The sequence below is a fragment of the Misgurnus anguillicaudatus genome, chromosome 24 (genome assembly GCF_027580225.2).
Source record: "Misgurnus anguillicaudatus chromosome 24, ASM2758022v2, whole genome shotgun sequence".
Lineage (NCBI taxonomy): Eukaryota > Metazoa > Chordata > Actinopteri > Cypriniformes > Cobitidae > Misgurnus > Misgurnus anguillicaudatus.
Window position 1 is genome coordinate 39,607,474 of NC_073360.2, and position 16,026 is coordinate 39,623,499.

Below are 16,026 nucleotides of genomic sequence, written 5' to 3' on the forward strand. Positions count from 1 at the left end.
CAGCTCATTTGCATTATGCACGACACATTTTTGCTCACAACTACAAAGTGTCTATTTTAACATGTTATAACAAATTATCCATGTGGTATTTTGAGCAAAAACTTCACATCACCAAAAACTTATTTTACATCTTAAAAAGGTCTTGTGAAATGTCCCCTTTAAGTATGAGAGCCAGGGATTGACTGATCTAACAATTTGATTTTTTCAAACAGGGTAGGTAGAATCTTAAACATTTATATTGTTTTTGGCATTCAGGCTATATACAAAAAAATAAACTTTAAGACACTCAATTAATGGTTTCTTAAAAAGCAAATTTATTAAAGATCATATGACATACAAGGCAAAATTAAAGACTGCAATAAAACTCTGATTTAGGCAGCTCAAGGCAAAAAGCCTAACAGGAAATATACATACAATATCCCTTTATGAAGTCTATTGCTATAGATAAACTGATTGCTTACACGACAAGTATTGATTATCCTGAGAAAAGACTAAAGGCATGATCAATTTCTAAATGCAAAGTGAATAAATGGGATTAAAACTGAAGTAAAAAGTGAAGTCGTGTAGTGACATTCAGAGCTCATGTGGATTGATAGAAAATCTAAAAAAAAAAAATCCCTTTAAAACACTTTGGAGTGGCATTTGGAGTTTTAGCATGTGACCGCATAGACATGAGATGAAGCATAAAGGGTTCAAAAGTTTGTCTGGTGATCAGCTGCAACAAACACAGTATTACAAAATCAAATGGAAAGGCCTTCAAAATAAACATGGTTGCATACATTCACAATCATAATTCATTTGACTGACCAGGCACAAAAATGAGAAGAACCTGAAGTTGAGATGAAACTTTTTTTAGGCTTGGCAACAAATTAATTCCTTATTATTTGCAATATTTAACTATAAAAGCAGCAGTGCAATATCTATTGCAGTGGACCAGCAAGACTCATACCCTCTTAAAGTTTGGCGATTGGCGTAGCTGCTACAGAAATACTCTCGATGGCGCACTCATCCGTTCCACGCCGGATCCTGAAGAACCCGTTCTCACCCCATCCGGCTCCCCAGCTGTTCTTCACGATCCAATACTTCTCCCCGGTCTTATGGCACTTCCCATATCCGACCAACAACACCGCATGATTGGTCAGCTCAAACGGATTGTTGGAGTCACCTAGACCGGTGTGATGGTAGATACCTTCCTTGTAGTTCATGAAATCCGGGTACACCTCGAGAGCCACGCCCATGGGTCCGTTTCTGACCAGCTCCAGCATCATGGCCGACTCGCTGCATCCTCCGTAAAAGCCACCAACGTAGTGATAATCGGAAGCGTAGTACCTCGTGCATTTGTCAGGGATGTTGCAGGGAGAATCGTCCCCGGTGTACGGGAAACAGTCTTCTTCCACCATGCCGAAGTCTTGGATGTATTTACCGATCAGATATGGGAAACCTCCGTCACAACCTGACCAAGACAACAAAATTATTGGAAAACCTTATAAGTGAATTAGTGTGACTACATAGCAAACTTCAAAATCCCTTTATGCCTTGTAAAACAAAACTGAGGGATATTGGGCACAAGATGTGTGTGTGAAAATGTTTTCAATATTCAAAACTTTTTCAATTGAACAAATGTTTTAAAGCTTATAGTCATGCTTTGATCTTATAAAACCTACTAGGGAAAAATCCAAAGTTAAATATTTACACAATGAACCTATTCTGATCTCAATCAGGTTGTGTAATCCTGGGATAAGGAGGGGCAAACATTCATAGCACTGCAAACAGAGCACTAAAGCCCAATTTGTACTTCTGCGTCGAGTGTACGGAGTTATGTTGGGTAAAGTACTAAAAAGTAATTAATAACATGTATTTGGCCCATCATGTCAAAATGTGTGTTCGACGTGTCATTTAAATTTATATTCATCACGTGTCATGTCAAAATACATGACAGCGTCTCTTACAGTGTTGGGAGTAACGCATTACAAAATATAATATATTACAGTAATATATTAGTTTTTGCTGTAACGCAGTAATGTAACGCATTACTAATAAAATTTTGGTAATATTTTACTCGTTACAGTCTTAGTAACGAGCGCGTTACAACAATGCATTTCAAAATTAGACCGTGTTATTTTTATTTTTGACCAATGCGCGCGACCAGCATCCACACATGAAAAAGCTGCGACTGCGTGTCTGCGTCCCAAACCGCCTACTTCCGTGCTGTGTAGTGGGCGAAGAGCACTACTTCTCGTGCTCTTTGCCTACTGTGTAGTGTGGGGGAGGGCGGTTTGGGACGCAGCGTATGTCTGTTTCCACGTGCTGTATGCAACATGTTCATTTTTACTTTAATGTTGTATTTGAAATGCGATTTGGACGCGGTGCGCGTCAAATAGACATGTTTCTTAAAGAGCCGAATCTGGGAAGTCCTTTATAAGCATTGACTAAAGTGGTCGCAATCAGGTCCAGTAGCGCGCACACGCATAGTTTTGCGAATAAGAGCACTAAGTAAAAGCAAAAGAACGTTTCTATCGGTCTCCTGTGCTGCTTGAACCTCAGAAGTAAATATACTTTTACAAATCTTGCCAGTAAAATCCATATCACACCAGCAATGACAAGGTAAGCTTTGCTATGATTACAGTCCATATACATAATAGATTGCTATGCTATTCCTATGCTATCTACAGTTTTATTACAAACAGCAACCTAAACAACAACATAACATTAGTGAAGACTTAAACATGGTTATCTAAATAGTACATTTAAACATCACTGTTTAAAGTTTTTACCAGTCTTTGTATGGGAACCTATATTTATTGTTTGGCAAAAAGCAGTGTTCCTCTGTTTGTCTGTTACTTTTATATGTTAGTCTACATGTAATCCTTATTTTGTACTGAAATGAGCTGTATTCCTTTAGGCCTAATCCTCCAATAGCACTTTTTGATAAGTTGTGTCAACCCAGTGCATGCCAGGTTTGTGCTGTGAATCTGAATTAAAAGTGAATTAAAGAATAGAAATGAAAAGGTTGCGTGTCTTGCCATGTTATTAGGCTATAGGTTGCATTATAGTGGGCTCTATTGTGTTTGGTATGTGTACCATAATTTACCAGACTTTTACCAGATCATTTGTCTATGTTTATGATTCTGACAGTGATTGTTACTGTATTTTGCCATAAGTCTTCAGTGCCTATTCAAAGCTCGAGGGCCAACACATAACTAGATTTATAAGCAGCAACAAACTACATTTTAAAATTTTATAATGCCTAGTCATACTTCTGTTATTTTGATGAAAGTAACTCAAAAGTAACGCAAAAGTAGTGTAACTCATTACAATTCAGAGACAGTAATATTGTAATGTAACTAATTACTTTTAAATGACAGTAATTTGTAATATATAATGTATTACACTTTGGAAGTAACTTTCCCAACACTGGTCTCTTATCACAAACCCTTTTGACACGTGTGCAGCAGGCATGCATTTTGATGCACATGGTTCACATGAAGCAACGAACACATATTTTGACATGAGCAAAAAACACGACAATCTGAACACATTTTGAATTTGCACCCCTCGGAAGAGAAGTCACCGGCCGCCACGGCTCATTTCATATTTATTCCCGCAAACATTGAACGTAAGATTAACGTTAATCTAATTCGTCTTCTCCACTAGACTGTTCTGACTTTTCAGCATAAATTTTTCATCTTGCATTAAAATTGTATTGTATTTAACATAATTGTATGCATTTAAAAATTAGAGATGGGTTCTGTTTTAATGTACCCAAGTGTACCTAAAAAAAAAAAAAGTTTAATATGCAGGTTTGTGGCTCTTAATTTCTTTTTATTAATTACCATTGTAAACTTATGTTCACTGTTCTTTTTTTTATAAATTAGTATTTGTATTAAATCTATATTCATTGAGTTTAATTGAGAATCGAGTATAAAATCGGAATTGAGTTGATAGCTTGTGAATCGAAATCGAATCGATCGGGAACATCTAAATCGATAACTAGCCCTACTTATTACTAATTACCTTCTAAATAAGTAAATGGATACAAAGATGGGTCTTGAAACAGCTCGAATAAATCATATAAAAGTACACACATTATTCTGGTCACACTTTAATGTCAAATTCTCACTATTAACCAACTATTAACTACTTTTGCCTCAATATACTCTGAATTACTGCTTATACTTAACAATATAGGTGGACACTACTTGAGTACTTTCAGTAAATTTTCCAAGCATCTGTGCTTTATCAAAGTGTTTGTCTTGGGAAAAATTTACTTCACTAAAAAAATGTTCACTACATTCTAAAGCATAGAATCATACGATGTATTCGTTTTATATTGCATATTAAAAGTGATTTAATACCCAATTACATAAAAATTGTGTACTTTTACTCAAAGTAAAAAAAAATAGATGTTTAATGTACCTCATTATTAAATATAAACCAAAAACTTGAAATTATGAAATGTAGGAGTAAAAATTATGATAATATGCTTTGGAATGTATGTTTTCCAAAGAAATAAAAAAAACATGAAAGTTTACGTTTATGTAGAAAGTAAAAATACTCAAGTAGTGTCAGCCTTTGCTTAACAACTACTTCAAATAATTTATTAATAAATATTGATAGGAATAGGGTAGGATTAAGGATGTAGAATAAGGTTTTGCCTAACCAGGCACTATTATGTAATTAAATTAATATTTAAATGGATAGTTCACCCAAAAAATTGAAAATTCTGTCATCATTTACTCACCCTCATGTTGTTCTAAATCAGTTAAAATTTTTGTGTTCTGATGAACACAAAGAAAGATAATTTTGAGAAATGTTTGTAAGCAAACCATTCGTGAGCCCCATTCACTTTCATAGTAGGAAAAAAATAATACTATGGAAGTCAATGGTGTCCACAAACGATTTGGTTACAAACGTTCCTCAAAATATCTTCCTTTGTGTTCATCAGAACAAAGAAATGTATACAGGTTTAGAACAACATGAGGGTGAGTAAATGACAGAATTTTCATTTTTGGGTGAACTATCCCTTTAATTACCTTTTTAATTTCTAGGAACATTTAAATTACAGTAATTACTTTGTACCAATGTTGGGTGTAACTAGTTACCGAAAGGCCTACACATAGACGTGTTCTTTATGCCATAGCCTGACCAGACCTCCCCAAAAGTGCAACAAGGCGTCAAATCTACACCGACTGCAAGTGCTGTGATTGGTCGCTAGACACCATTGCCTTGGTTAAAAAATCTGCGATAGTTACATTTCATCATACACTTTTCTGTTTGTGCCAGAAAAATCAAGATGGACCAAGGCCAGATGCAGAAGTATAAATCAGGCTCAATGCAAAGCTCAGTACAAACCTTTTTAAAATCTGACTTTTTCCATTTTTAAGTGCTATAATTGGGTCCCCAGTGCTTCTATCAATCTAGAAATGAGAAAAGTTTTGGTAAACCATTTTCTGCGAGCATGCGAAAAAATAGCTCATTGAAATTTGTCTCCCCTTGTGATGTCAGAAGGGGATAGTACCACCCCATCCAAAACAATTGTCATTTTTAACCATGGCACTGCCATTTAGTGCATAGATCAGCTCATTTGCATTTTAAAAGGACACACCCAAAAACAGCACATTTTTGCACACACCAACAAAGTGGCAATTTTAATGTGCTATAATAAATTATCTATATGATATTTTGAGCTAAAATGTTACATATGTACTCCACAGATTTATTTTACACCTAAAAAAAGTCTTGTGAAATGTCCCCTTAAGTCAATTAATGAATTAAAGAAACGCGTGATACCTTGAGAGTACTCTGAACAGGACACGACCTGCTGCGGACTAAACACGGGCTGCTGCGTGTTGTTTGTCTGAATCCGGACTCGGGCCTCCATCATTCCCATAGTGGCGAAAGAGTAACAGCTGCCACAAGCCGCTAGAGAGAAAGAAAGAATGAATCATTTACTGTTGAGAACACAATCTAATGTCATGATCTACAGAAACGTCCTGCTATCCGGTCTGCTGCTCTTTCTTCTTTAATCTCTCGTGAAGGAGCTCTCATGAGGAGAAAGCCCTCAGAAAAAGAGCCACTCCAGACAAATCTACCATTGGCTGAAGAGCAAATCATCTCGAGACACTCCAGAGGAACAAATGACTCCGCTAGTCGCTTTCATGGACTGATGCAGAACAGGTAAGATGAGATCGTAACATGATTCACGTACAAGTAACAGAAAGATCAAAACCATGCAACTCAATATATTTACAACTTCATAAGTTACATACACACATCATGACATAAAAACTGTTTTTCATAAAATGAGCTAAAAGTGAGGAAAAACTTTAAAAGATTTTAAATTCAAACTAAAAAAAAGAAAATAACCTTGTTAAAAAAAATAACTACCACCAAAAGCAAAAGCTTTGTTCTGGCCTACAACAGAAATTTGCTGATGACTACATTATACAGTAATGGAGAGAGAAAGAGAGAGAGATAGAGAGATTTTTGACTCACTTAATAAGGTCAAGATGAAAGCTTATTTTTAAACGTACAGGCTACAGCCTTCAATTGAAACAACTCAGCAGGGCCTAAAATTAAAGGTGCAGTGTGTACATTTTAGCGGCATCTAGTGGTGAGGTTACGAATTGCAACCAACGGCGCTGCACACTGCTCACCCATCGCTTTTGAAACCCAGAGAAGCTACAATAGTCGCCACCGGAAAAACATATCATCGGAGACAAAAATGTTTGTCCGTTAAGGGCTTCTGTATAAACATGGTGGCACAAAATGGCGACTTCCACGTAAGAGGACCCTCGTGCATGTAGATAAAAACAATTCATTCCAAGGTAATAAAAACATAACGATTCATTATAATAATGTCTTTATACACCCATGATAATGTAGTTTTGCATATTATATTGCATTTCTGTCAAGAGATCCTTCTTAAAATTACACACTGCACCTTTAACACTTGACAAGTGCTAAATGGGAGAATATCGACACAGACGACGGGTATACAAAACAGTGTCAATTGCGAAGGCGTGTTTTTAAATGTAAACGGGAACGTTTATGCTGTTTGGCTGTTTGTTTACACATCATTTTTACAAAATAAGTAAATAAATAAAAATTAATTAAAATAAAATAAATACATTTCACAAAATAAATAATGTTATTTTTAAAGAAACCTACCCATATTTGTTAAAGAAACCTACCCATATTTGAGAGGTAATAAAAAGAGAACAAATAAAGACAGGACAAAACCTTTTTTAAAAATGCAGAACAGACCCGCTTTCATTTGATGTACGTTTATATATTTGAAGAAAATTTCCTGGAAGGCATTTAACTTTTGTGAACATCAAAAAAAATCATGGCACTAGTTGACAACGTTTAAAAATGCTGGCAGGGAAAGAGTTAATTAATTTTATAGACATGCATAGCACAAGACATGCATAATATTTATAGACATGCACAATATTTCGTCATCTTAATCCATATAAATGTGTTTTTTAGGGGTGCACGGATAAATGCAAATATCCACTAATACGTGCCCGATAAATATTCTGCACTGTAAAAAAATTCCGTAGAAATTACAATGTTATTGCAGCTGGGTTGCCGTAATTTACCGTAGATTTAAATTCACGCTATCTACTGGCAAGAATTTGTTCAAAGTTAAATACATTTTAAACATTAACAAGTCTTTATCTTTACAGAATAAAATTATACAAAAACAGCCTCACGCAAAGCATTCTGGGAACCAGAAATCATCATCAACCTTTTTCTGTTTTTTGCTTCAGATTTTGTTTCCCAGAATGTTTTGCTTGATTCTGTTTTTTTTTTAGTTTTACTCTGTAAAGACAAAAGCCGTTTCTCAATACCAAGTATGCCAAACTCGGACTTGTGTCCTTCGTAGTTCGAACTTGCAAGTTCAGACTCGGAAGAACAAACTCCTGACGCGAAATGCATTCTGGGAAACGTCGCTCTCATAAGTCCACACAAGACTCCTCTGATGGATCCTCGATAAAATGGGCGGATCAAGAACACATCCGGGGATTTTATGTGAACTTGGGCTTGATGCGAACTTTGAATTGGAACAGTACTTGGGCCGCGACTGATGACGTTTCACAAGTCCACAAGAACACAAGTACAGACAAGAACGCATATTGAGAAACGGCTAAAGACTTGTAAATGTTCAATGTTCATTTAACTTTAAACAAAATGTTGCCAGTAAAAACATAAACTTAAATCTACGGTAAGTTACCGGCAACCCAGCTGCAATTTCTACGTTTTTTTTGTGAATCGCACAGCCGATAATATTCACAGCTATTTCATGTACTGCGGCTTTTGATCAGTAAGTCCTTATCGATCTGAAAATCACTGTTAATTTGAGTTGTTTATAACATGCATTTGAAAAATCAACACTAGTCAAACATAATTGTTATACATTATTATCATAAAAATACATAAAAAGGTTTAAAGAACAGCATTATAAATATACCCTTAAGACATTTCCTGCAACTGCGTGTCATAGTTGCATTTGTATGGTTCTACGTCTGCAGCGCATATTGAGTTACTGAATGAGAGCGCCCTCTGGCTTTTGGATGTAACGGCATTTTACCACAGCATAGCAAGCGTCATCGGTCAATATATTGGTGCATCCCTAGTTTTTTTTTTGACAGCGTTTTGTGTAAAAAGTAAAAAAAAATTAAAGTGCAAACAATTCAAACTTTTTTTACTACATTGATCGTTGTCGTGTTTGATTACACACACCGATGTGTATAACATCATGGTATCGCAAAAAGAGAATTCGAGATCAGTGCTTATTGATCACTAATTTGACGTCATAATCTGGGGTGTGTTTCCCGAAAACCACTGCTGAACCACCATAGAACGATGTTTAGTTCGACATACTAACTAGCTAGTCACAACCGTTTCCCGAAAACATCCGTCGCACATCTGTCTTTTGAACCATGTTGGTTCAACAATATAGTTGATGTCACGAATGTAAGGAAGCCGAGAGAGGCCATGTACTAATATTAGTTTTGCTTGCTTGTTTTCTCGTGATCACGAGATAACAAAAGTTGTATTCTTGGGATGCGATTAAAGCTTATGCATACTTGTTAGAATGTGTTGTTTTGTTTGTAAACAGCAAAAGCATATTTTGCTAAATTAGCATGGATGAACAAATTAGATTTTACTTGGATCAGAGATTCGCTCAAGCTAGGGCTGCACGATTTGGGTAATTTTTCCCATTGCGGTTATTGATGCTAATATTGCGATGTGCGATTGCGACGATTATACTAAATGGTATCATGCATCAACTTGATGGGTTTTAAGGAAAATCCACACACAGTTTAGTGATAAAGCTAAAATGTGTATTTGTAAAACTAGAAATGTTTTCGTATTGCCACGTGATGTAGCAACTGCTCAGTGTCAGTAATCCTAAATCCAAAATACTGCCATAAACAGATGTAGAGTTTTTTTTTAGCTACCAGATCACTGTCAACCTCCTCTGCATCCATCTTCGCTCTGGTATAAGTAACGACGCACACCAAACATGTGCATGCCACACGTGCACTGCCCTTTTTGTTCGTTTTTCTTTCTTTTTTTAAACAGCAAGGAAAATCATCAAACTGTTATCAGGAAGTTGTGTTAACAAGTCCACACATTTATTTATTTAATATAATTGCAACATTTTGCTGTCATATAATCGCACAGGCTGACATCGCGATTGCGATGCGATTAATTGTGCAGCACTAGCTCAAGCTGAAATAGATTTGTCAATTTTTACAATTTTACAGTGGTGAATTTAGGGACCGTCTTTAAGTTACTCAATAATATACACGTTTCTACTTTTAACAGCATTTATAATTGGAATGACCGAAAGTCAAACAACAGTCACAAAACCAACGTGTTTATGTGGTTGTCAGCTATAAGGCACACTTTTTAGATTTTTTAGATTTATTTAAATAAACAGTTAAATACTATTGAAGATAGAAGTGTGTACAGTATTACTTTAGCGATGGCTAATATGAACCGTTCAATTTTATTTATTTATTAAATCTATCGGCTACACATTAGCTACACGTGTGCTAACAGCGAAGACCCCAACTTGTGCATTAGCAGTCCACTTCAAAATACACTAAATATTATGGACAGGAAATTACATTATGACATTTGGATTATCATGTCAGGATAACGAGAAAATAACTTTGGTTATCTCGAGATCACGACTTTTCACGAAAAAACAAGCAAGCAAAAATAACAATAGTGCATGTCCTCTCTCCACCTTCATACGAATGAGGTAGAGTACTAGCAATTAAAGGAATAGTCCATTTTCTCAAAAGAAAAGTCCAGATAATTTACTCACCACCATGTCATCCAAAATGTTGATGTCTTTCTTTGTTCAGTCGAGAAGAAATTATGTTTTTTGAGGAAAACATTGCAGGATTTTTCTAATTTGAATAAACTTTAATAGAACCCAACATTTGATACTCAACTCAACACTTAACAGTTTTTTTCAACGGAGTCTCAAAGGACTACAAACAATCCCAAACGAGGCACAAGCGTCCCATCCAGCAAAACGATTGTCATTTTTGACAACAAAAATATGTACTTTTAAACCACAACTTTTTGTCTAGGTCCGGTCCAGCGCGACCTAACGTAAATGCGTAGTGACGTAGAGAGGTCATGTGTTACATATATAAAACGCACATTTGCCGACCATTGTAAACAATAAACTGACAGAAAGACATTAATTAGTATCAGTTGACAACAACGTAGGAACGGACCTCTTTCTCAACACATGTAAACACTGGGGCGGAGTTTTGCGTTCGTCCTCTGTGACCTCTTGACGTCATGACGTATTGCGCTGGGTCACGCGAGCACATCACGACCCGATCTAGACGAGAAGTTGTGCTTTAAAAGTGTATATTTGTCATTTTTATTGTCAAAAATGACAATCGTTTCGCTAGATAAGACCCTTATGCCTCGTTTGGGATTGTTTATAGTCCTTTGAAACTGCATTGAAAAAAAACTGTTATGTGTTGAGTTAAGTATCAAATGTAAGTCCATTAAAATGAGAAAAATCCTGCAATGTTTTCCTCAAAAAACATAATTTCTTCTCGACCGAACAAAGACAGACATCAACACCCTGGATGACACGGTGGCGAGCAAACCATCTGGATCTTTCCCTTAAGAAAATGGACCAATCGTTTAATCGATTTAATGCCAGATTATTGCTAAAAATAACAAAAATAGCATTTTGTTATCATGTTTGTTGTTTTATTTAAATATATTTAATTAATTCAATACGTCACTCCTCCCAGAGATTCCCCCAAACTTTCTTGAATTCTGTTAAAGTCTTACTTAAATGTGTGTAGTTAGTATAAATGTAGTTTAAAAAAAAGGCCAGTAAAATATTTATGGTAGTCACCCATCACTTCTAACACAAACACACACAATTCTGAAACGCGCAAATCAACAGACCTTGGTTGCGTACAGGGCTGACGTAACTGACACCATTAACATCTCTCCAGTCCCAGCGCTCAGGAAGACCAGCGGCCATCTTCTGGACATCAGCTGCGACAGTCACGGGTCTGATTCGCCTGAGAACCAATAACAGAAAAGATCTCAAATCTGACCTTTTAACATCCTAAACAAAAGTCTGTACCGTCCATAAATCACTGCTTGATAATCTTTCATCAAAAAACAAAACAGATGTTTTGTCTGCCTTCTAGTGTTCTGAACCAACAATATCAATGCCTACTTTTTAAAAATCAAAACTGGCTTATTCAGCATATTTCCTGAAGGCACCAGTTACGTAACATGAAAAGACAATGTCCTAATCTAACAGTGCCGTACCGTGGTATACGAGACCCGCGTCCTCCTGATCTCCTCAGAAGCTGCTGTATGGTAAAGGTCTCGTGGTGACTGTACGCCGTCGCTCTCCAGGAACTCTGAACCGAGTTTATTTTATCTATAAACTCCATGTTGTGTGTGAACGGCAACTGCATGAGGCTAGATTTAAAAAAATAAAAAACGCATTACAAGAAATGATCAAAGACAGAAAGCGCATAAAGATGTGTCATCTTAAAAAGGTCAATGAGATAACGGGATGATTGAGTCACTATTGATTAAAACACTCACAGTTGGTGTTTCAATCCCAGCGTGGGATTGTTTTCATAACGAGGTGGGATGGGCTGAACTTTCTTCCCAGTGAAACAGGCCCAGTTGTTCCCAAACACATCATGAACCCAACCGGGCAGCGTCTGATCGCAGTAACTCGTGACCTGTGAACCCTGCTGAGAATACTGCACATGCACAGAAACACAATCAGTCATTGCTGTATGTGAAAATGTAATTTTGTTGAAAATGTTTATGTTAGCTCACATTCTCAAGTTTCATAGACTACACTCGCTCTCATATCTGTAAGTCACACTGAATTAAAGCGTGTGAATAATGTAAATGTCACGTCAGATCGAGTCGACGCTGGAAACGGCTGTGGTAACCGAGGTGACACAGATCAGTCATCTGATAAATCATGCGTCACCCAAGAAAAAAAGTACTCGCCTTGAAAAAACCGAACCATTTGTAGTCATTGATCACCACCTCGAAGCCCTGGTTATAGATGAGGGTGAAGAACCCAGTGTGGCCGATGTCATCCACAGCTACGTACAACTTCTGCAGATCTACCGTCACCGTCCTCACTACTTTACCTGTCAAACAAACAGTTTATTAAGTAAACTTGTTCTGATGATAAAAAAATAGTTGCATTGTAAAACTACCCAGAATGCACCTACAATGGACACCAATGCTGGCTAGGTAGAAATCACAAATTCATACCAGATGAAGTTTACACTTCCACAAAAATTAATAATGGTTTTCCTACAGATGGTTACTAGTTATAACACGATTAGAATACCACAAAATAACCTAGATTATCCTAAAAAAACATGATAACTAAAGTAAAACTGTGGTAATCATGCCAAAAACAGGGTTAATACTAAAAAGTCTAACCATTAACTACGGTTAATTTTCATACGGGTTGTTAGTCACAAGTCTTGTTAATAATAGATCATGAGATTACATTACAAAGTAATGATGGTACCAAAATAGGCACCATGATTTTTGGATAGCCTCCCTACTGACAAATCCAATGAAGACCAGGATAAGCCGGTAGCTGGTTTAAGCTGGTTTTCCCAGCCTAGCAAAGCTGGTCAAGCCTGACCATCGAAGTCCAGCTAACGTTAGATTAGCTTAGACACAGCTAGACCAGCATGCTACACCAGCAAAACCAGCTAAAACCAAGCTGGGTCTTAGCTGGATTTTTCAGTTTGAGGTTTATACTATTACACCAAATAATAACCATATCATCGTAATCATTTAATAGCACTGCATTATACTAAATAAACCATTAACCCTTTATAAAATCACATCAGCAATGGCAAGAATCCAGCTGGTGAGCTGGTTTTAGCTGATCTCCTAAAACTGATCTCAGGTGTAGCAAGCTGGTCTAGCTGTGTTTTGGTCACTTTTTAAGCTGGTCTAGGTGGACTTAGCTGGTCGGGCTGGGATTCTGGGAAACCAGCTGACTCACCAGCTTGACCCAGCTACCAGCTTAAACTGGATTTTTTACTAGGGACTGTATATGAAAGAACAACCAATACATAAAACCCCGAAGGCTTAAACCCGTATGTGAGTAGATTAAATATAATGACACGTTATAAAGTTAACAGGTCTGTTTAAATATCACGTGAAACTGAAAGGAAGTTGAACTTCCGTGTTAAACAATTAAGTTCATCGTGGGTCTGATCTGACCTGTGCTCGAGCAGTTGATGGTCCGATCCTGACCCACATCGGACACGCTGAAGATCCAGGTGCCCAACAGATCCTCGTAGGTGCAGTTGGCAGGTGTGTCGGCCACAGATCCGCTGACAAACAGAAACAACGCGAGGACAGACAGCACGATCATCCTCGCGACAGAGAGATAAACAGTGAGACAGACAGGTTACCACGCGCAGGTTCTGATTTCCGCCGGACTCAAGAAAACAAACGCGTGGCTTCGCACCTGCAGCACAAACACACACTCGCCGTTGAGCAACAAAGTTCCGCTCACTTATAGAGACATCGTCATGTGACACAATTCATGTGACCGGAGTCATGTGACGAGAGCCATTGTGCGCGTGCGCAAACGCACTTACGTTTGATCACCAGCATGGACATCTTCCAATGTTTTCATATCAAGTTCATGTTTTGTTTTGTCTTTTTCCTTTTTGTTTTGACAAGTGAAGACGACCTAAAATGTGCTTGAGTGTTTTGTGCCCACATACTTAATGAATGCATACTTTATAACTACAAATTGTTTCAACATAATGTTTGAACCACAGCATATTAACTAAACAGTATACAAACTGTACATATTATAAACAGTATAGTTACTTATTATATTATGCTACAATGTAGTACACTATAGTAAATACTAAGTATATACTACATTATTTTTAGTTTATCAATACATTATCTTAGGACGCATAATGATTAAGTGCGATTGATCTATAGCAGAATAAAAGTTTTTGTTTACATCATATATGTGTGAACTGTGTATAATAATTATGTATATATAAATATGCAAACATGCATGTATGATTTAAGTAAACATTTCTTAAATATATACATGCATGTGTGTGCCTTTATCTATACAAAGTTATTATACACAGTTCACACACATATATGATGTAAACTAAAACTTTTATTCTGCTATAGATTAATCGTGATGCATCCTACTAGGGCTGGCAAATGATTAATCGTGATTAATTGCATACAAAATAAAAGTTTGTGTTTGCATAATTTATGTGTGTTGTTTACGATGTGTAATTATTATTATGTATAAATATTTATACACACATGTATACATATAAAAATATATTATATTAAAATTATTTATATAAATTACTTTTTATTATTCAATTTATTTATTTGTTTATATATACATAATATTTACACACAAACGTTTATTTTGTATGCAATTAATCAGTATTAATCGATATCATTTGACAGCCCTAAATATTTTATGGGTGGAGCAATCTGTGCTTTTGGTCTTTTTCCCTCACTGTCAGAAGACGATTTTGTGAAAAGTTTTGATGTAGTTTCATTATGAATTTGGACAATGATTGTTTTGGAGGAATAAAAGTACATTTTAGGTGTATAAGCCACCAAATCCAATCTTAAATTATATTGATCACACCGTGTTACAACTAAGCCTCAAGTATACAATGATAATAAAATTAAAACAATGTTGATACCATCAAAATGATAACCTTAAGTACAATATTAGGGAATATAATTGACAACTATTTTTTTTCGGTCTGTTACAACCCCTACCTATGGGGTAAGTTGTAATATTTGCACCTGTTTCTCCTCTATCACAGTGTTGTAGGTTCTAGAAACAAACTTTAATTGTTCAGTTGTAGCAGAGATGTGTGTTGTGTGTGTTTAAATATAATTATTGTTCGAATGATTGAGCCCAACCCAAAATGTATTAGGTTGTGCTTTTCCATATAGCCAGACCTGTACATACACACAACTAAGAAACAATTCTTCTTTATAACAGCAAACCCAACAACACCTTTAGAGGAAGCGCTTTAGTGAAGTGAAAAATCAAAGTCATTGCTTTGCTAACCCGAGTCACACTTTATAAACCTTTCTTAAGCACAACATCCATTTCATGGGAGTTTTATTTATTTCACTTCTCATATACTAAGTTAGGCCTATACGAGACAATAATCATGTCTTGGAGTTTGAAGTTGATCATTTTTGGTAAAATCTTCTGTAAAAAATTCTTTGCTGCCTTAAAATTTTTTGTTTTATCAATTCGGACTCATAAATCATTTTAACTTACTACTATGAGTTGTTACAAATTATAAAATTAAGCTGATTTATTTCAGCTATATCTTATAAGTTATAACAACTCATCTCTTGTTAAGATAAATAATACTAAGTTAAAATGATATATGGTGCGGTCTCCCGAACAGGGATTAGTTTAAGCCA

The 16,026-nt window shown here is 36.1% G+C and overlaps 1 protein-coding gene across 1 annotated transcript; it reads right to left on the reverse strand.

Moving 5' to 3' along the window:
• Window positions 1-290: 290 nt before the first annotated feature.
• ctsc (cathepsin C) lies at window positions 291-14,116 on the reverse strand. Its single transcript, XM_055197476.2, has 7 exons — window positions 13,798-14,116; window positions 12,550-12,695; window positions 12,127-12,290; window positions 11,842-11,997; window positions 11,467-11,585; window positions 5,791-5,922; window positions 291-1,453 (listed from the first exon to the last, which is right to left on the reverse strand). The coding sequence occupies exons 1-7, from the start codon at window positions 13,949-13,951 to the stop codon at window positions 954-956; spliced, it is 1,371 nt and encodes a 456-aa protein (XP_055053451.2). The 5' UTR covers window positions 13,952-14,116; the 3' UTR covers window positions 291-953.
• Window positions 14,117-16,026: the final 1,910 nt, after the last annotated feature.